Source organism: Mangifera indica, unplaced genomic scaffold (genome assembly GCF_011075055.1).
Source record: "Mangifera indica cultivar Alphonso unplaced genomic scaffold, CATAS_Mindica_2.1 Un_0061, whole genome shotgun sequence".
Classification (NCBI taxonomy): Eukaryota; Viridiplantae; Streptophyta; class Magnoliopsida; order Sapindales; family Anacardiaceae; genus Mangifera; species Mangifera indica.
The window spans coordinates 23127-45017 of record NW_025401153.1 but is presented as its reverse complement, the minus strand read 5'-3'; the positions used below and the strand labels follow the sequence as shown (position 1 = coordinate 45017).

General features: G+C 31.8%; 3 protein-coding genes across 3 annotated transcripts; 2 read left to right on the top strand and 1 right to left on the bottom strand.

Moving 5' to 3' along the window:
- Positions 1 to 391: 391 nt before the first annotated feature.
- Positions 392 to 10490, bottom strand: LOC123207140 (cyclin-A1-1-like). The gene is made up of 11 exons (XM_044624410.1): positions 10239 to 10490; positions 3556 to 3830; positions 3312 to 3372; positions 3140 to 3229; positions 2531 to 2746; positions 1833 to 1909; positions 1713 to 1738; positions 1470 to 1608; positions 1064 to 1121; positions 498 to 647; positions 392 to 421 (listed from the first exon to the last, which is right to left on the bottom strand). The coding sequence occupies exons 1-11, from the start codon at positions 10488 to 10490 to the stop codon at positions 392 to 394; spliced, it is 1374 nt and encodes a 457-aa protein (XP_044480345.1).
- A 1004-nt stretch (positions 10491 to 11494) lies between these two features.
- On the top strand, positions 11495 to 12031 carry LOC123207139. Its single transcript, XM_044624409.1, has one exon. It carries the CDS (start codon positions 11495 to 11497, stop codon positions 12029 to 12031), a length of 537 nt encoding a protein of 178 aa, XP_044480344.1.
- A 6550-nt stretch (positions 12032 to 18581) lies between these two features.
- On the top strand, positions 18582 to 21891 carry LOC123207138 (metal transporter Nramp5-like). The gene is made up of 13 exons (XM_044624408.1): positions 18582 to 18734; positions 18862 to 18940; positions 19038 to 19078; positions 19164 to 19242; positions 19348 to 19452; positions 19629 to 19738; positions 20108 to 20289; positions 20385 to 20454; positions 20557 to 20730; positions 20832 to 20936; positions 21031 to 21162; positions 21259 to 21354; positions 21553 to 21891. The coding sequence occupies exons 1-13, from the start codon at positions 18582 to 18584 to the stop codon at positions 21889 to 21891; spliced, it is 1665 nt and encodes a 554-aa protein (XP_044480343.1).

Below are 21891 nucleotides of genomic sequence, written 5' to 3'. Positions count from 1 at the left end.
ATACATATATATATTTATTTGTATACTCAAAATAAGTACGTATAGTTTTATTGATGTCAGTACGTACATTCATAAATCAACATGAATTTTAGTAATTTATATTATATATTTTGAAATATTTTGCAGACTGCGCAAAAATGTTTGGTGATTAACAAGGAATTACATATATATGGAAGGGGAACAGAAGGAAGTTCATAAAAGTTTGTGTTTATGCCTTCAATTTAGTGATAATTCCACATCATAAAGGTTTTATCTGGCCATCCTGTCCCCGAAAGAGAGATTCAACTCACCTAATGTTGACTGTACTTCTCCCTGATTGGGGACAAATTAGGGTGACTACCCTTACAAAAGGGGCGATGCAGTGCCTTGACACAGACAAATCAGGGGGTGGTTATAGTGTGTAATGACCCAGGGTAGAGTTCTGCATCACAGGAAATGCAAAATTTTACTATGTTTTACTTGAAAATTATGGAGAAGACTGAGAAGATAATGCATACCCAAGGTTTCTTGGAACGAAAAAGAATAAAATTGGCTAAGAAAGTAGCAGGTGCAGCTGCTAGAGTGGGGGCATATTTAAGCATGTTATACACCAGAATGGATAATTCCACCATGTAGTTGGCCAAGCACTCCAGCTGCAGTGATAAGACCTGCAAAAGGCAAGCAACTACTAAAACCATTGAAAAACATTGTCCCAATGTCAGCCATCACGGGGAAAGAGCAATATTATGTGTATCCATTTTAAATACATAAATAAATATATGTTTATGTGTGTTATTATTTGATTGAGTGTTACTTTATTTTTAATTAAAAATCACTCAATCATATAATGACATATATAAGTGTGTATTTATTTTTGTACTAAAAATGGGTACGTATAATTTTATTGATTGAAGGAACAAAATGTAAAGGTGGCAACATATGGAAGTCGATAAAAACAGCATGACAGCATTAACAATTGGAAGGTTTACTACTGGCCACAGCTGATTCAAGTAATTATTCGAAGTGTGCTATAATGCGTCTAGTGAAAATGAAATGAATATAAGTGGAGGAAGATGTTACAGACCTGGAGTTGTGCACCACCACTACCCAGAAATGTGTAATCCAGCAGGAGCCGAGTTGCTCTCCAAATGAAGACTCCAGGTTCAACAATCCAACACAAGCAAGAAATATTGATGTAACAGTATATTGTAAAGAAACAGCAACCAAATGCAAACTCTTGTATTGATCAAATTACTGAATGAAAATTACAGATTCTTGTTCATAGTTTTCAATCTGTCAATTACATTTCAGTTCCACAAGCAAAACAAAAGTTTTCCCAAAATGAACAAAAACAAGCTTAACAATTTCCCAGACTCCTCAACTCTTCGAGAGGCTGAATTCTCCCTGCATTTCCTGCTCTTCCTTAATTGCTTGGCTGCCCTTGTCTCCCTCTTTCCAGGTTTATAAAGTTCTGTCCCCTTCACTTGTACTTGGTCAGCCACTCATGTGGTGCCACCTCATCTTCTGGAGACATGGTGGTCCCCAGGATCTGCTGCATGCTCTTAGCCTCTGGTTCCTTCAGAATTTGACTTGTTGCAGTTTCCTTGTTTGCTTGGTTCTTTTGGATTGCTGCCAAGTGCTATCCTCCCCTTCCAACATATACCCTTTTTCTAACAGAAGACAAGCTAATGCAATTTTAAAACAATCTATTTCAGTAAAGGGTATCTCATTACCTCCTTGAGGAGCATGAACAAACCGCCTGAAGATTTTTTATTAATTGCAGGTCAGTATCAATGAAGTATAAAAGAAAAGCACTTAATATTTCCCTAGGAACAGAAAAAAATGAACTTTACCTCAGAAAACAGTTAGCTGTGAGGACTGTCATTTCAAACTTCAAGAAATTCAGTACTACAGATTCCATTCGGAGAACCTGCAGCAAAGGATATCGCATAATACTTCTGAAATGAGAAAGGTATAAAGCTATTTAAATAAGAATCTAGAAGTTGGAAAATAGAATCCTAACCTCCTCTTTGGTTTATGCGTTATCAGTAACATAACAAAATTCCTCCACCTGGGGTGCACTAATCTCCCCTTGTTTTCTGCTAATAGTATTACCTTCAGTTGTTATCAATAATCTTGTCACAATATATATTTACGCACATGCAAATGCATATAATGATTTCTAAGTTAGATGAAACAAGCAAATGTGCTTAAAACTTACGCTGCAATCATCAAGCAGGAAACACCAAGCAGTTGTAACTGCTTCCTATTTACTGCACTGCCAGAAAGATAACGATCTACGTAGTTGACTGTCGAAAACAGAGTCTCAGTTACAAGTTTTTAACCTTCAGCAACCTGCAGTTTAGGATAAAAAGATCTCGTTAGTGAAAGAGAAACTTTATAATGCAAGGGAAAACAGCACGTATCAACATAATAAGCAGTTGTCATAATATACGCGACCCTGAAACAGAGAAGCGGATCAAGGGCGAGTTTCTTGGGCAACATGACTGCCCTGCCAATATCATCGCCCACAAGGGCAACAAGAAGTTACCTCAACTAGCCAATCAATCAGTATTGCACGCATGGTGGCATTTATGCCCTTCTGAACTCTTTCCAAGAAATCCATCACAGGCCTTTTCTTTGCCTGAAAATTTGAAGATTTAATAACTTGGATGCAGAAAATGGCGACCATTCCAGAACTGTCAGACCATATTTCACAGACTTCACCATTGGAAAGATCTATTATTTGAGAATGCTTATCATATTGCTGTAAGTACATCATTGAAAAAAACCAGTATTACCAATTATGTTTGTGCCAAAACATTAATAACAATCTTAACCTCAGAAAATCAAAATAAATGGAAATATAATAATATAGCCTTCTTAGTCTTGAAACCCTTCTCACAAACATTATAAAAACTGTATCTTCCAATCTTGAACAGAATTAGAAGATAAATAAAATATATATATATAGGTCCAGTGGCAATTTACCTAACTTTAGCATTAGTAAATCGCAAAAGCCTAAAACAACTGACAAATAAGAGAAAACAACTAAACATTTTTGGTTAAGTTCATAAGGCAAGTGCAATTTAAATATCTTAAGGATGCCAGAACTCAGATGTATGCAAGTGCTTATAAATGTCAGAAGCAATGGTCGCACAAAATTGGGGATCCTTGACAGTGCAATCAATATCAACAAGATCATCAACCGATTTAATCTCTCCTCGTATATCTCTCTTACAAGACTTCCCTACAATCCATACAGCAAAACATCATTAGAACGGCAAAGTAAAATTTCTATCGATCTGCAATTGCAATTTTTGAGAAATAACTGCGATGTCAAATTCCATATTGGCAACATCCATAGCATAGGAATTGTCCGCATAAAGAAGCCTAATAGAAAAAGAAATTAGATCAATAGCAATCAAATTCTTAGAAAGAAAAAAACCTTCTCTCTCTGCATGATCTGAAATATTGAAGGAGCAATTTGTCCTCATCCCGATAGATTTAGTTGTTGAATCACTTTCGTTATCTATATATTCAAATTCTGGACTCCTTTATGAATCGCAAGTAGACACGGTCTCATCCAAAGAAACAGAATTACCAACTGATTTGCTTGGAGAAACATCTGTGATTCTGGGTGCTAGAACTGCACTATCAGAAGCAGGAATGATAATGAAACTACTATTTGGAGTCGAGAAGGTTTTAAAAGTAGGTCGATCACTTGTGGGAGAAAATACATCATTTGAAGATACACTTAAGGTTGCCGGCAAATTATTTGCAGAGAGCCCTTTATCATAAGCATGAGCACAAGATTCCTTTTTCTTGGCAATTTTAGCCGAATATGCCACCTTTTAATTGAAGCATAAAATTTTATTAACTGTTGTTAAAAATAAATCAATGCAGAAGTGAAACTAAGAATGGGCCAAAATATAGCTACTGAACACCCAGAATAATTACTATCACAATGATTTAGGGGCATTTGGGCGGCCATGTTGAAACCTAATCCTCTGAAAACAAGGTAGATATCATCTCAAAGCACACATTCAAGCTTTTTAATAATAAATCTACAATGTCTTCAGGACAACATGACAGTCATAAATGTAAAAATAATTTTCAGAACATGCACCTGTTCATATTTCATGGGCAAAAAAAATAAATATATGATGAACGAAATAGTTAGAGAATAACATAGGTGTTATTAATGTAGAAAACAAGCAACTGATTCGAGTCAGTGTCAATTGTTAACGCCAAAAAAATTGAACAAATTTTAGCAAGTATACAGTCTGAGAAGATGATCAACGACTTATAGATTAATCTGTCCTTACAAAGACCTTTAACAATTACAAAGAAATGCATGAGGATTAACATAAACAAAACAATACACACCAAAAAAAAAAAAAAACCTACTAAAAGATGCGTTGCAAAATTAATATGATACATGTAAATTCAAAATGAACGTCCACAAACCAGAAAAGAAAAGAAAGAAAATTAATATGATACAATGGTCTTTGAAGGAAAGCTTTTCAAGACCCGTGATCCGACTTCAGACCCTTTTTTCTGGCTAGTTATATCACTGAAAGCCGGTCGCTTCTTGGCCAGTTGTGGCTTTGATATAGCAATTTTGTTGATGGAGTTTTCGTTGTTAGTGTATGCATTATGAATCATTCATATTGTCAGTTCTAGGGCATTTTAATTTTGTATGTATATTTATGTGAATTATTAATAAAAGAGGTAGTATTTTTGTTCATATGTATAAGTTGTTTTATTTATTTGCAATGATATAAAGTATATATGTAAACTGTCCGAATGACTCACTTAATATATAAATTGAATCATCGAATTATTCTTTACAAAAATGACATAACTTGGACAATTATATTACATAGTAAACATATCAAATACCTCTGTTGAATGTCATGAGATGATATTAGTGCGGGTGATGATAATGACATGTCATTATGGTATTTTATGGATTAACAATCAAAGAATCGTTTTTTTAATATGACCAAATAACGATAAATCACATAGTCATTAAATCGTAGTCAATAACTTATCATAAGATCATATTAGTATATAAAGTAATTCTTTGACTTAAGATGTCATGGTCAGATTCTATATGGATACGTGTAATTTATGTGGTGTATATATACAAGGTTAACCACATCTCGTAAGACAAGCTATACTGGTACTGTGTTATTTGTATGTGAATATAAATGATGGTCAAGATGGAATTCGTTGACTTTAAAAGTATTGGGTTCCGAATATTCGTTGCTTTAATTTGAATCTGAGTTTTGAAGTGAACATTGATAAATATTGAAAATTAAATATCTCGTCAGAGTATAATGTAACTCATATGAAGGATGTTCGTTATGACATGTTTCGAATATTTAAATCAATTACTGAAAAAGAATTGAAATTACGACTTTGATAATCTATGAGTTTGAAATTAATCTAGATTTGACAACGAAAGGATATTACCTACATGAAATGTATGATCAAAGATATTAGCTTTGATGGAGTATTTTTTTAATCATGGTTTAGGCACTATGACATATTGTTAGATGTTTACTATAATCGTTAAGTTTTTGGTGCATTTTTGGATCGTTTAAAAAAGAACTCACGACTATGTTACGGTAAATTTAAAGGGTTATACCAATAAACAAAACTTTTTAAAAAGAGGATTAATTATCCAAGGATAGCTAAAACCTTCTGAAAGATAATAAAAATCATATAAAATATTATATAGATGTAAAAAATAACATTTTAAAAGTTAAGATATTAGTGAGATGAAATTAAGGTAACTAAGATATATATTTGATATACATGATGATAAGACTTCAAATTATGAATTTGTTAGGCTAAATAAAAATTTTGAAATTGCAAAATAACCCACCATTATATAAAGTGAATTTTAGTTCATTTTGAACTAACATAAATATTTTTGTATTTTATTTTCTCTCACAGAACAAACTAAAAACTCTCTCCTCTCTCTAAGATTTGGTTTGGAAGGTACACTCCTTTGAAGGTTTTTTAAGTGAAAAACTTAATTCATCATCTTATATCCTTATAAGAGACAAATGAATAGATAAAAATTTCATCATTTTTTTATACGTCTTAATCATACTTTAATTTTTGTTCTACTTATATACATGACATTCTTTGCATCTTTATTTTCATCTATTATTTTCATTCGGAATTAGACGGAAGCCTCCTAGACTATAATGATAACAAAAGAATTGATTGGTGACGATTTTGAGTCGACATTTCAAGCCAAATTATAATTCCCCGCAAAATTATAGAAACTAGAAAGTGTTTCGGTTAGATCAATTGCGTTATTGTTGTAAGAAAATTTGAGAAATTGAGACAATGGGAGGATAATTACTGCCTAATTTGAAATTGGATCTTTCATTTTACGGTTAGAAAAGTTCAAGATTCTTGGAGGGAGATTGGTCGAGAAATAGTTCGAGAACTAAAGAGCGCGAAAAAGGGTTGGTTTGAAGGGAAGAAAGATTCATCTCAGCCGTTGGTTTTTTAAGGAGTGATCTTAACCGTTTGTTTAATGCACAGATTATAAGTGTAATACTGTATTGGGCCCACGAGTTGTCGCCTCAATGTGCTGGCTGTTACACTCTGACCTTATTAGAATTAATATCAATGACCAATCAGATTCAGACATGAACGAAAGAGTAAGAGTAATTTGTGTCTGTCTTCCTTCGCATTGGGATGGCTTGAGTCGGTCACTGACTGCACATGACAGCGACAAAACGGGCAGGTGGGTACCAGTGGACATGCCCAAAAAAAAAAATTTCTTCACGGGGTTTGAAATGTAAAGAATCAAATTATAGTATGCTAAGGAGAATATTTTTTCTTCAACTCTCTCTTTTCTTCCAAAGCTTTTCACCTCAAATTACATATATAACAAGTTATCTTCACGAATTCTTCAAGTACATTTTAATATTATTACTATTAAATATTCAATTTATCATATTTGTTTAATTTATGCATATTATTTATTACAAATGATTTCTTTTTTGGGAATGTCAATTACGGACATTTATATTAATGTTCTTATATCATAATTGTTTTCTATTTTGCAAAAAAACAAATTACAGATATTTATATATATTATAATGATAATTACATTTCATTTACAATATAAAATTTATAAAATCATGAAAGGATATGGATATGAAGTTCTAAATATCATCTGGACTAGAGTTTTAAATATCCTAATTTAAAATTTTGATGATATTAATTATAAAAATAAAAATTTTGTAAATACGAAATAATATCTGAATTTGAAATTTCAAAAATTAATTTCACTATATTACTCTAAGATTGAATGGAGAAAAGTATATAGAATAGGCTTTTGACATTGTTCTTCATTTGAAATCTATGGATTTTAGAATAAGTAATTAAACAAAGTGTCACAGAAGAACAAATCCAAGGTCAATATATATATGTTTTTTTGCATCACATCCACAAAGAATTGTAAACTAAATATATGGATATAATCGATCTATTAGAATTGTAAAAAAATCCAAAAAATAAATTTAAGTGTTAAAAATAAATGAAACCCGCTTTGGTCAATGTGAATGAACCCACCCACAATTACAAGAGTATCAATTTGTGAGTGAGTATTACTCTATTCAAAATCATTTTTCTAATGAGATTATGTGAAGAGAAAATATGTTATAAAAACTATTGTCTATCTTGTAACTCTCAAATATACTTTTGCAATAGCAATATAAAAAAAAAAAAGAATTAATATTTGGTTTGCTCAAAACAATGAATTATTACTAAATAACCGTTAAACTTGCAGACTAACATTGCATCATTTCCTAAAGTAAACACGACTATCAGTAATAATCCTTGTGGGTGTGAACAAGATTGTGGATGGTGTACATTTTGATTTAGAGGTGGGTATAATAAATTTTAGTCACACCACCAAAGATGGAACAAAATTGAAGCAAAACAGGGAAGTGGAAGAATGTTGCAAAATAAATCACAAAACAATGAAAATAAATGGTACAAATATAGTTGTAGAGGTCATTGATTGCCTACGCATCATATGCATACATATTTGATAGATCTATATTAAACATTTATTAAAGGATAATAAGAAAAAAATATAAATAAATTTTGTTAATGATTATAATAATGTTGATTTAACAAATTTTGATTTTTCAAACTTCTTTTAAAAGTAAAAATATTTGTTATTTGACTAGTGACGTGAACGTCCAAAATTTCCATAATTAATAACCATTCTATTTACATATTATTGTTTTGAAGTCATGAAATTTTTTTTTATATTTTTGTTACTATGTAATCATTTTTTTGTTGTCTTGTATACATTATGACTAACATAACTTTTAAAATTAAAGGATAGAAAATTCAAATGTGAAACATTGACTTAAAAAAATGATAAAAGAGACATATGATGATGATAGATATAGTTATCAATATTTTATAATATGATATGATACCAAAAAAAATTATATGCATCTAAAATATATCTAATTAATATGATATAATTGATATATTATATGATACATATTATTGATACAAATCAATACACTTTTTAAAGAAAGTGATGATATAATAAACGTGTATATGAGAAATCTCAAATTTTTAAGGGTGTTTGTGATATTTTTTAAAATAATGATATATCAATTAGATTTTTTATTATTATTTTATTTTTTAAAAATGATATCATATGATATAATATAATATTCAATACATAATATGATGCATGATTCAATTACTGTGATGATAAAAACATGTTACTTGTGGACAGTGCAATAGCGTTGCCACCTAGTTTGTGTCCACAAATATCTTCACCACGGAACCAACACTAGGATAGCATGACCATTTGTTATGTGAAAATTGAATGATCATCCTGGTCAGAGATTCAAACCTTGGTTTCCTACTTCATAAGAAGTAGAGCTCAAACGGGCTCGGCTGGAAAGAAGCCATCTCTGATGTAATTGCATCAGGAAGAATCGATGGTAGTTGCTTTGACATTACTGTGATGACCAAAAAATGTTGAATATCAAATGCTAGATGGTTCCTATGGTGCTTCAGTATTTTGTCCTGTATCTTGTATAAGATTTTGTGAAGATTGTTTGGTAAGACCAATTTAATCATTTTCTTCTTATATAAATTTCCTTCATAATTATAGGTGTCCTTTCATACTGGAGAATATTCAGCGACACTCCTATTTAATCATCTCTCAAAATCTTTGCTTTGAAAATGTCATTCCCTAAAAGAATTAGAGGCCAAAAGACTTGTTCCCATCCAAATTTTGTTTTACTATTAAATTAATACACATTAAATATTAAAAATTTAAACACTTATCTGTAAATAGTTAAATTTAACAGAATCGGTTAATATTGTCGATTTTTTCTTTAGATTTAAAAAATTAACAATTTTCTCTTAAGATTAAATTTTAATCTTTTCTTTCCTTATTTGGTAATTGGATTCGGACTAAGACCGTCATCATTCCATCCTTCTCCCTCTTTCGTCGACGATGAAGGACAAAAAAGTTGAATAGTTGAACGAAGTTCATCTTTGTGTTCGTCAAATCGGCTCAAACGCTAAGAAATCAGAGGTGCTTCTATTGATTCAACTTCAAAAGAAGAGAAAGAAGGTGCGATTTCATTGAATCAGCATCAGTTGTGCGCTTTCATCTTTTAAGGGTTTCAATTCATCGTTAACTTCTTTGCGTTGGGGTTTCTTCGTCTTCAGACATAGAGGGAAAAGAATAAGTGAATGTTGTCTCACCTAGAGTTTGGCCATCTGAGAAGGAAAAAAAAAAATTGAAATTTTAAGGAGGAAAATATAATTTTTTAAAGTTTAATCTTGAGAAAAAATTATTAATTTTCTAAACTTGAGAGAAAATGAATAATGTTTTATTATTTTTAATATGTTATTTGTTAAATAATGGTTTTATCTCGAACTTAATTTATTCTTTTAATTTTATTTACTTATAAGTATTTGAATTTTAAATAGGGCAAAGGACTATTTCCCATCCATGTTTTAGCCGTTTCTCAATCACATATCCACACCAGATGAAAAACCCAATCACCCACCCGAAATTTAATCTGTTTGTTCCACCCACATGTTTTTTAGTTAGATTAAGGGGCAAATTAGTAATGTCATCAATAATATTAAATAATTAAAATTTTATCTCATTTTTCCCCATTTAATTTGAAAAACTAACATTTGTCCCCTGAATTAAGTTTTAAAAAATTTACTTTTCCCCCCTGAAATGCAACCACTTTTTCCGACGATGGTTGAGAAGATTTCGTCCAGAGGTCGACCACCTCTGGAAGACGATCGTCATCCAAGAAGGACGACTGTCGTCCAGAACGGTCGACGCTTTGTCCAGAACGGTCGACGCTTCGTCCAGATCTGGACGACGAAGCGTTGTCCAGTCTAGACAACCGAGCGTCGTCCAGAGAATGGACGACGCTCCATCGTCCAAAGAATGGACGATCGTAGTCCATTCCAGGGACGAGCGTCGTCCAGAGAATGGACGAGCCCTCGTCACTCTCCCTCCAGCCACTTCGTCGCCAGTGGGCGGAGGGAAAATGAAAAAAAATTAGGGATTTGAGGGGGTGAAAGTCACTTTTTAAAGTTTAGGGATGGGGGTAAAGTGTAACTTTTAAAATCGAAGGGGGAAAATGCGATCGAATTAAATCAGTGGAACGTAAACAGTAAAATGACGGTTTTACCCCTCTATTTAACGGAAAATTTAATGACAGATGTGGGTGGAAACAAACGGATTAAATTTTGGGTGGGTGATTGGGTTTTTCATCTGGAGTAGGTATGTGATTGAGAAACGACTAAAACATGGGTGGGAAATAGTCCTTTTCCCTTTTAAATACTTAATAGGTATTAATTTGGAACTACAATAAACTTTAGGTGGAAATTAGTTCTTTGGCACATAATTAGACAATTTACTGTTACAGTCACTGATTTGGTAGCATAATAGTGAAACATGATGATTTCCATTTAACTTCAAATTTTGAAAATGTCATTCACGTTCATATTATGAATGTTACCCATTAATTTCGGTCATCCTACCGTTGCAACCGGCTTGTCTCTGTCTGTCACACCATCATAACATACGTTTAGTCAAAATATGTCATTCTTTTTTAACTTAATATACTTCCGTAAATAAATTCTAAGCTGAAAATATTATTATCTCTTTTTGGCTGCTTTGTTTGCTGAAAATTAGGGATTAGATTGAATTAAAGACAAAGACGATTTAGTTTTTTCTAATTAGAAATAAGAAAATTTCCTTTTCATTAACTATTGAAATTAAAAGTCTCAGTATTAAAGAAAAGTCAAATACGTACACGTGACTAATTGGCCCACCCTCCCCGCCTTCATGCCTTTAATCTCGCCATAAACGCCTATAGCCGCCTCCCTCCTCCACCTATATAGCTCAAGCTCACAGGCTAGATATATCCTTACCTTTCAAACTGTCTTAGATTTTTCAGTTACAATGGCCATAGATGATTCTTGTAGAAAAGCTGGAACTGTTCCCTTCAAGTGGGAGATTCGACCCGGCGTCCCCAAGATCCAACAACAACACAAACAAACGCCCAAGCCATCACCGCCACCGTCGCCACTCCCACCCCGACATTCAACATTTTCGTCACCGGCTCCACTGCAAAAGCTTAAGCCCCCACCAGCCGGCTTCCAGTTTTATGCTCCGTTCGAGCACCGGAGCCAGTCATTTCGGTCCACCTCACGTGTCTATTCCGAGCGTTGGCGGCTTCATCAACCCACCCGAGGCCGACCCGATTGCGTTTCACCTGGATGTTTCCCGGCTCGCTCGACTAGTAGACGCAAGGAAAGCAAGAAGAAAGGTGAACAAGGTTACTTTTCAGACCTTGAAACATTGCCCCGTTGGTCGGTTTCAAGCCGGAGGTCGTTTTCACCATTCACTGCCTCACCGGCTTCGTCATCTCTCTTGTCGTGTAAGTCATCGCCCCAACACGTGGTTGATTCTGACTGGGCCGGGTTCGGACTTTTTTAAAACTAGTTTAGTTAGCGTGTAGCTATTTGGCGCGAATTATAGTAGTGCGCTTTGAAGTTGGATGCTTTTTACTGCGGTTTTGGTCAGATCAGAAGCCCATTATGGCCCGGAATTTGCTCTTGTCGTGTAAAAACTTTTAAAGCTCATAATATATATATTTTGTTGTACAAATTGGAGGCAGTGAAGGGAGTTTTCCCTACTCTTTTATTTTTCCAAGTGGAAGTTTTATGGCACATTGAGGGTAACATAAGTTTTACTTTTCCAAGCTGAAGTTATCTTGAGTAGTACTATTTATATAAATTACGAGAACAAATTTATGTTTAAAATATAATATATTATAATATAATTAGATATTATTTTATTTTTAATTTAAAATTATTTAATTATATAATGATAAATTACTATTTATATATAGATTTGTGATCATTATTTGTGTAAACAGCGATAAAGCAGACTTACTGGTGTAAAAAGGCCTCTGCTTTTTTAAGTTAAGAGTGAATTTGAACCTGCTTTTGAAAGAATTAATGTAAATTATCTGGTTAATCAACGATGTGCAGTGAATATTGAAGTCCTTGTAATTTCTCTAGTTAGTAAATATGTGTATAATTTATGTATTAAATATGTATTTTACGTTCTTTTCATTTTAAATACGAATTATATGTTTATCGTATTTTTAAATTTTTTCCTAAATTTAAAGTACGAACTTGCTCTTTCTATTTTTAATTATTTACAAAAATGCCACTACTATTTAAAAAAACCCCAACAACATTTTTTTCTTAATTTTCAGTCGTAATTTTGCGTTTTTCTCTCCTTTAGCCTATAACAAGATTTACTTTGATTTGAAGTTTGAAATTCAAGCTAATTAATTTGTTTGTTTTATTCCAACTAATTGGTACGTTACTTATTGTATAAAAAATTTTGATTATGTATTATGTTATATTAAGTTTAATAGTTAATTAAATATTTTATATTTGAATTATTATATTGATTTTCAATAAGAGATTCGTGAAAAGTATTAAAATTATTATTATATTGTCGTATTTTTAAAAACGTATTATTATCGATGTGTCATATTAAACTTGTATACACACTTTCGTACTTTTTTCGTATATAAATTTTAAGGGTTTTTTTTTACAAACGTATTTTTCATTATTTGCAGTATTATAAACATATGATTTGCACATCATTTTTTTTCTTATTCCCGTATTTTCTAATTAGAGTAATTTCTAAAAAAGGCAAAAGGACTTATTCCCACCCAAGTTTTAGTCTATTTTCAAATTTACACTCATAGGATCTCAAAAACCTATTAAAATTTTTTGTTATATATAAAAGGTAAAATCATCGTTTTAATAATATTATTAAAAAAAACATTTAATTTTATCTCATCCCCCCTAGTTTTTTGAAAACTAACAACTTAATCTATGTCTAAACTTTTCTAATTTTAAAAAGTGATAATTCCCCCCCTCCGCCCGCACCTAGTTTTTTCTTTTCTCTCTCCAACTATTGTTGCATCTTTGGCGACCTCCTCTTCTCATCCACCCAAAGCTTATTTTTTATGCACATGACTAAGATTATCATAAAATTGAAACCGATTAATGACATTGATAATAAAATAACATATAACAAACAAATTCCAGATTTATTTTACTATCCCAAGACATCTAAATTATAGTTTGATGGAAAGAGCACAAGTATTACATAATCATATATTAAAAATGATAATTTGTATTATCTCATTCTTCAAGCATCTCAATGTATTTAGATATCTTTATGTCTTGGCCTTTGACTAGTTTGGACACATTAGCAATAACATAGTGCCATAACTTTTGGCATTTATTGAAGTCCAACACCTTTTGGGCCTAAATAATATAGATGGTACTATTAATAACAGTATTAAAAGTGTGTAGCATTAATTATCTTCACATGAAACAAACAACTCCAAAACAATCACAGACTATGAAAACAATGGCCAAAATCATGAATGGGAGCCCAACTCAAAAAATTAGTTTAATCCAAAATTAACCACCAAAAGAAGACTCAATACACTTAAAAAAAAACAAATTGATTAGGCTGAACTCAAACAATATCCCATTCAACTAAATAGGCCCAAACATTATATCCAATAATGATTCACTAATATCCAATCTAACTAGACCCAATACCAATAATATATCCAACAATTATCAACCCAATTACAAGAAATCAAATCAAAGCAAAATAATTTCAACCGGATTAAAGATACTCCAAGGTTAAACTGTACTATCGAAGATGATAACCAATTGAATGGTGAAAAGACACAATGTTAGGGGTGGTTGTTAGTCTACACATATCAACTAGACACAATGATACGGTCTTTTGTTGTTAGTCGACAAAGGTTAATTATTACAAAAAACAAAACACAAATGCAAGTTTAAATGTTTTTTCGATGGTTAAATGGAGTAAAACTTGTAAACAATGATAAAAAACAAAGTCATCGATGGTGTGAGGAGAAAACAGTTATTTGTCTATGGTCGAGAAGGTCATTTGTTAGCACCAAAAACACTACAAAAAATACTAGCATTAGCGAGAAGAAAATAATAAGCAGATAAATATATGACCGTTATAAAGATTATTTTTATGATTTTAACGACAAATTATTTATATTCTCATTAAAAAATAAATAAATTTATGATTTTAACAAGGAAAAAATGGGGATATTAATTAAAAAATAGTCAGTTTTTTTTTGTCTTTTTATAGCTATGTAAGCACTTTTCTTTTTCAATATACAAATATAACTACTTTTTAATTTGACTTTACCTTAAAAAAGAGAAGATCCTAGGATTTGGTATTAACTAGATGGGTTGGTCAAATAGGTTGGTTGGTCGACTAATCAATTTTTAAAAATAAATTAGTTGGTTGGGTGTTTGGCCGATTGGTCAACCACCTGACCAACCAATTTTTTAAAAATAAATTGGTTGGCTGAATGTTTGGCTGACTGGCCAATCTTTCCATTGTCAAAGTAATAAAAAAATTTTGCATTTTCACCTCATATCACAACCTTGGCTAGGTAAATGAGTAAATTTTATATCTTGATTATGTGAGTTTATGTTTAGTTGAGTAAGTCTTAATTGAGTGAGTACAAAACCTAAAGGTATTTTAAATATTTTATGTTTTATGCTATATATGTATAATAAAAAAAAAGTGGCTATATATGTATACAAGGGAAACAAATAGTATATTTTAATTAATATCCCAAAAAAAAGGTTGTTCAAAGTATATTTTCTGTTATTAAAAAGTTTTAATGACGGATAAAATCTAATTGTTATTTGTCATTATAGCTTCTCCCATTAAAAATATAAAATTTTTCTCGTCATTAAAACTTTTTAATGATATAAAATAAAGTTTTAACAACCAGTGTACTCTTATTAGAATTAAAAATTTATTTAGTTTTAATAAGAGTATAAATAATTGATCACTAAAATAACAAAAATAATACTTATAACAACTGAATATTTATTTGTTTGTTATTTTTCTCTCATTAATATTAGTTATTGTTATTATGAAAACGAGTGAACTAGAAAGAATGGCCTCCTTTGAGATAGCAATCAAATAGAACATTTTCAAAAGTGAAAGGGAGGTGGTTGTAGGAAGTATAATATGAGAACTTAGAGTTTAGAGGTGAGAATGATAGAAATCAAACTAAAGGGTTGTAAAAAGATATTACTCGTTATGATAACATGTCAAAATAGTTGAAGAATTTCATTTCTTGTACATTAAAATATTAATATCATATGCAAATTTATATGATACTAAATCCTATATAAAATAGCAAATCAAAATAACATATATATATATATATATATATATATATATATATATATATATATATATATATATATATATATATATATATATATATATATTACAATAGCATATTTATATTCTTACAAAACCATGACAGGCTAACTGTTATCAATGCTACCAATATTTCAATTCTTTAGAGTACTCAATTAACCAATGATAAATCAAATATTTGGAATACTTAGTAATATTGTTATTATTTACACTTATTTGTAGACTTTATTATATTGCTTTGTCTCGATATCGACTATTGAGTAGTATTGATCAAAATAAACAGAGGTAAGAGGAACTAATCCCAACCATGATAGGACATGCAGAGTCATGCATTAAACCATGGTTAGGTAATTTGTGAATGAGGAAGTCATTCATAAGAGGAAAGGATGCATGCCTATTAACCCAATATGTATGGTTGTGCACCTAAATAGAAAATAAATGAATGTTCATGGTAAATAGCCATCATTCGTAGTAATGTTTGATAGTTTGTAGGGATATATATAGTATATAGTAGTATTGAGTCATGCCAAGAGAGTGCACTTATAAAATAAGGCATCAAAGAAAGTTAAGGGTGAAATCTCAATACAAGCCTAAATTATGATAGTGCCTCTAGTGCATACGCATTAGTTACATGAAAGAATATCATAGTTCAATGTTATTTAAATCAGGTTAGTTTTCCATGCATGCATGTTTTCACATAGTTATGGTGTAGCCCTATTTGGAATTGGTCCTATAAGACACATGGGTAATAAGAGATCCATAGAGAATGTGTGGAACTCAATCCCATAGGAAACATGAGAACCTAGTATATTGTAGATATACGTGGGATAATTCCCCTACTCATAGTTTTTAGAATACTCATGAAAACATGATTTTTCATAAGTTTTTCATATATGTCTCATGAAGATCATTATAAGGGAACACCTGTAAGATTCTCTCTATGTATGCCCACAGTAGAACATAGTTAAAATACAAAAGTCTAAGTGTGGGTAGAGAAAGAGGATTATGCAATACATAACTCATATGACCAAAGTGTCAAATCCTTATCTTAACCAAAATTGATTGACATAGCAGAAAAAAATTGCAAAATGAAAAAAAGTTCTAAAGATGCAATCACCAGGTTTTCACATGCATTGTATATAGAGAGTTATCATAGTGTAGGATCTAAAGGTGTCCTAGATAACCAAGGCAAAGTCATCGTAATTATGAGATTAAAGGTGCTTTCCGAGATGATTGAATAGGATTGATCAAAAGTGTTCTCAAGGTAATTAAGTTAAGATATGTAAGTTTCATGTCATTCAAGTTTGGAATCTAAAGGTGTACTTTCGATGCCAAATTTAAGGTGGAATACATATTTACATGTAAGTGGATTAAGTTATCAAAACATGAAATTAAGTTCTCCTACTAATTGGATGAACTTTCACTCACTTCCCATCTTTTATATTTTGCAAGTATCAGGTGAGATTGACAACTATGATACAAGGTCAATGAGGATGGAAACAACATGTGGGCAAGATAGTCTTTTTATGTTTATGTTCTTTTGTGATGTTTTGTCGACAATTTATATGTTTTATTTTGGGTTGCTACACACTTTTTAATGATTGGATGATTGTATTTTTACATTTTGACTCTTTTTGTTCGTTTTCGTTGAGTTGTTTTAATAAAAAGTATTTTAGTAATTTCTACAATTAAGTTTTATTTTCTGCAAGTCAAGTTATAATTAGGCTAAAAAGAATAAGTATAATAATGTTTCGATCCCTCCAAATAGTAATATTTTTGGAGAGGGTGTTATATTAGCGCTAAAGAACTAAATAACTAGAAAGAAAGATCTCCTTTGAGATAGTGGTGAGACTGAAAGTTTTCAAAGGTAAAAGAAAGCAATTGTAAGAAACATAATATGGGAACTTTACTATTAGAGGTGAGAAAGATAGAAATCAAACTAAAGAGTTGCAAGGAGATATTACCCGTCACCCTAACGTATCAAAATAGTTGTATTTCATGTTTATAAAACCTAAACCCTATATAAAGTGATAATACAAAATAACAAATTAAAATAGTCAATATATATACCTAATAAGAAACAGTATAATTGAAAATATATTCCTACAATAGCCAATAAAGCAGACATCATTAACGAAGATGTCTAACAAAAATATATTTTTATTTTAGTTAAAATTTTCAATAACATATTTATATTCTTAGAAAATCATGACGAGGTTAACCGTCATTGATGCTACGTGCAAACTACCCAGAATCTAACTCTTTAAAACATTCAATTTTCCAATAGTAAGTGAGATTTTTGGAAGAATCCGTTATATTATTATTATTATTTACACTCCTTTTGATTTTTTATATTATTTTCCAGTCCTATGTTTTTATTGTAATGTTTCCTCTGGTCAACGAATCTTATTGATTACAATAATCAGAGGAACTCGTGCTGCATGAACATGTCAAAGACGTCAGTCATTTATAAACAAATGCAAATGGTAACCACCTCAAAGCACGTGCCGTAAGCAAGTTTTTCAAGCCTCAGATATATGTGAAATAACTGGCAGGTTTACTCAACACCAACGTATAATTTATAATTGATTTGAAACTCTAATGCATGCAAGTGTTGTCATCATCATCACCTAATAACGGTGGGTCAGGGAAAGCCTTCCACTATTTATTATGAATATGGGCGTCGAGTTTCATTAGAAGTTGCAGAAAGTGAGAGATGGCAAGCCGGAATCAGCAACAACAACCAGAAATTTCTCAAAGATGGGGCAGCGGGAGCAACCGCATAGCTGCTATCAATGTAGAGGGAACGACACCATCTCCCATTGTCACGACTACCAACAATGACGACAAAAGTTTTGACGATCAGCAGGTGTTTACGTTTGTTTATTTTGTCTTAACTATTAATTTGCGTCTAACTGATATTTTCCTATACTTTTGAGGATATCAATACCTGATGAAGTTCTCCTGAACTTGATTTTGTTACTTGGGATAATTAGAAACCTGGATGGAAAAAGTTTGTGGCGTTTATAGGCCCTGGTTTTCTTATCTCAATGGCTTATATTGACCCTGGAAGCTGTAAGCTTCTCTCTTTCTAGTATTGATGTGAACGTTTGTTTCTCTTTCTGGGTCTGTGTTTGTGGCTAACAAACACTTCTATGGTGTCATATTACAGTGGAAACTGGTTTGCAAGCAGGATCTATTCACCAATATGAGGTATAAGAAATAAAATTCTTCAAATATTATACTATACATCGAAAATAAAGAAGAGAAGAAAACTAATATGTTTTGTCATTTTCAGCTATTATGGGTAATTCTTATCGGATTGATCTTTGCTCTTATAATCCAGTCCCTTGCTGCAAATCTTGGTGTATGCACTGGTAAGTCAAAAAACTAACCAAAGTTACAAGTCAAATTATGTTGATGAAAATTAACTGCTTGATTGCTTTTTCTTTAGTAAATAACTTAGTTCATTGGACTCTCAGGTAAACATTTATCAGAATTATGCAAGGTTGAGTACCCAAAATATGTCAACTACAGCCTGTGTTTGCTGGCCGAAATAGCTGTCATAAACGCTGATATCCCAGAAGGCATCCAGAATTCTGAAATCATCTATAGATTCATTATTTTACATTCGATACATTCATTTCAGAAAATACTACTATTAATATTCTAAAAGCAAAACCATTAATTCCAAGAAAACACTTTAAATACAACCTTTAAAGTATTTCATTTAACATTTGTATTTTTTTTTTTTTCTTCTCAGTGATTGGGACAGCCTTCGCTTTAAACATACTCTTGCACATCCCAGTATGGGTTGGAGTTCTCATCACTGGCTTGAGCACTATGCTGTTGCTCGGCCTGCAAAGATATGGGGTAATTTAACAGTTCATATTTAATATTTCAATCAATCCTTCGTTTATTTTTCTGGTCAATCATCAAAATCAACATTGAATAAGGTGATATCATAAAATTTTCTTTAGTTTATCCTTCTACTTATTGTATGTTTGCATTTTGTGACTATCAATACAGATATTACGTTTCTCTTCAAGGGTATTTGTCTTTTTTTTTTTCGGCCTTATCTCTCTTTGAACTGATTTAATTTATATTTTGGAGCTTTTAAAATTATCATTAAGTCAACTTAGTTGATGGATAACTTGTTTTGACTATAGATAATCTTCATAAAACAAGAACGGCAGTTGCTCATGTCTAATCTTACTCTTTTTGAATGGTTAAATATAATAGATGAGAAAGCTGGAAATGTTGATAGCAATATTCGTATTCATAATAGCTGGTTGTTTCTTTGGAGAAATGGGTTATGTAAAGCCTCCGGCAGTTGATGTCTTCAAGGGTCTGTTTATTCCCAAGCTCAGTGGCCAAGGCGCTGTAAGCGACACCATCGCCCTATTGGGCGCCAACGTCATGCCGTATGATCCATCAAACTTCACATTATTCTCAGTATTTAATGCTTAAAACATCAAAATCTTTAAAAACTGACAAAACCCATCTAATAATAATGCAGGCACAATCTATTTCTTCACTCAGCTCTTGTGCTTTCCAGAAAAGTGCCCAGTTCTGTCCGTGGCATAAACGTAAGCCGTAGTAAAATAATACCAACATTGAATAAATATATGCGTCTTAAGATATAAATGTTTTGGTGGTAATATCTCTATTATTTTTCTTGTTTTCTACAGGATGCGTGTAGATATTTCCTCATAGAGAGTGCAGTGCCCATGTTTATAGCATTGTTAATCAATGTCGCGATGGTGTCCGTAACAGGCGCAGTTTGCTCTCGCTCAAATCTCTCAGAAAATACCATTGAGCAGTGCAATAATGTTACACTTGACTCTGCTTCTTTCCTCCTCAAGGTCTAAATTATTCTTTAAAAAAAAAAAGAAAAACGATTTTGTTAGCATTAAACATGAGCTATATAGTAAATATTAACAGGAACTCAATTCTTTCTGTGTAGAATGTGCTGGGAAAATCGAGCTCGATTGTTTATGGCCTTGCCCTTCTTGCCTCAGGGCAAAGTTCCTCCATCACAGGAACTTATGCTGGACAATTTATCATGCAGGTCAATAGAAATATAGGGAAAATAAATTGAACTTCGTTAATCACAAATTCCTTTGTAAAATTTTTATTTAGCTTCTGGGTTGTGTGACTTTCAGGGTTTCCTGGACATCAAAATGAGACAATGGCTAAATAATTTGATGACAAGGTGCATTTCAATTACGCCAAGTCTCATTGTTTCAATTATTGGTGGACCTCAAGGGGCAGGAAGATTAATCATCATTTCTTCGGTTAGCCAAACCAAATTCATTTAAAATAGGCTATTAATTATAATATTATCTCTGTATCAAACTAAAAACTAAATATTTACTGAGTTTTAATTGCAGATGATACTGTCATTTGAACTGCCATTTGCTCTTATCCCTCTTCTAAAATTTAGCAACAGTAGTAGCAAGATGGGACCCCACAAGAACTCTATATATGTAAGTTTGGTTTTTTTGTTTTCTTGTCTTCTAGGTAAAGCTTTCCAATTGAAGTCAACCATATCGAGGCTTATGTAAACCTTAATCTTCTAATAATCATGTTCCGGTGTTCTAATAATCTGAAACAATTAGTATAAAACATAATCTTCTAGCATGTTTGGATATTCTTCTAATTTTTCTTGAACAATTTGCATGCAGATCATCGTTATTTCATGGATTTTGAGCTTGGGAATGATAGGCATCAATGTGTATTTCTTGAGCACAGGATTTATAGGTTGGCTAATCCACAATGACTTGCCCAAAGTCGGAAATGTGTTCATCGGCATTGTTGTGTTTCCCCTGATGATCGTTTATATATTAGCACTCATCTACTTAGTTTTCCGAAAAGACACTGTTGTGACATTTATTCAACCCACAGAGCAACACCCAGTAACCCAAGTTAACATAGAGAATGAGCTTGCAAACCCTAATGGACAGATGGAATTGGACTGTATACCTTATAGAGAGGATTTGGTTGATATCCCTCTACCACAGTAG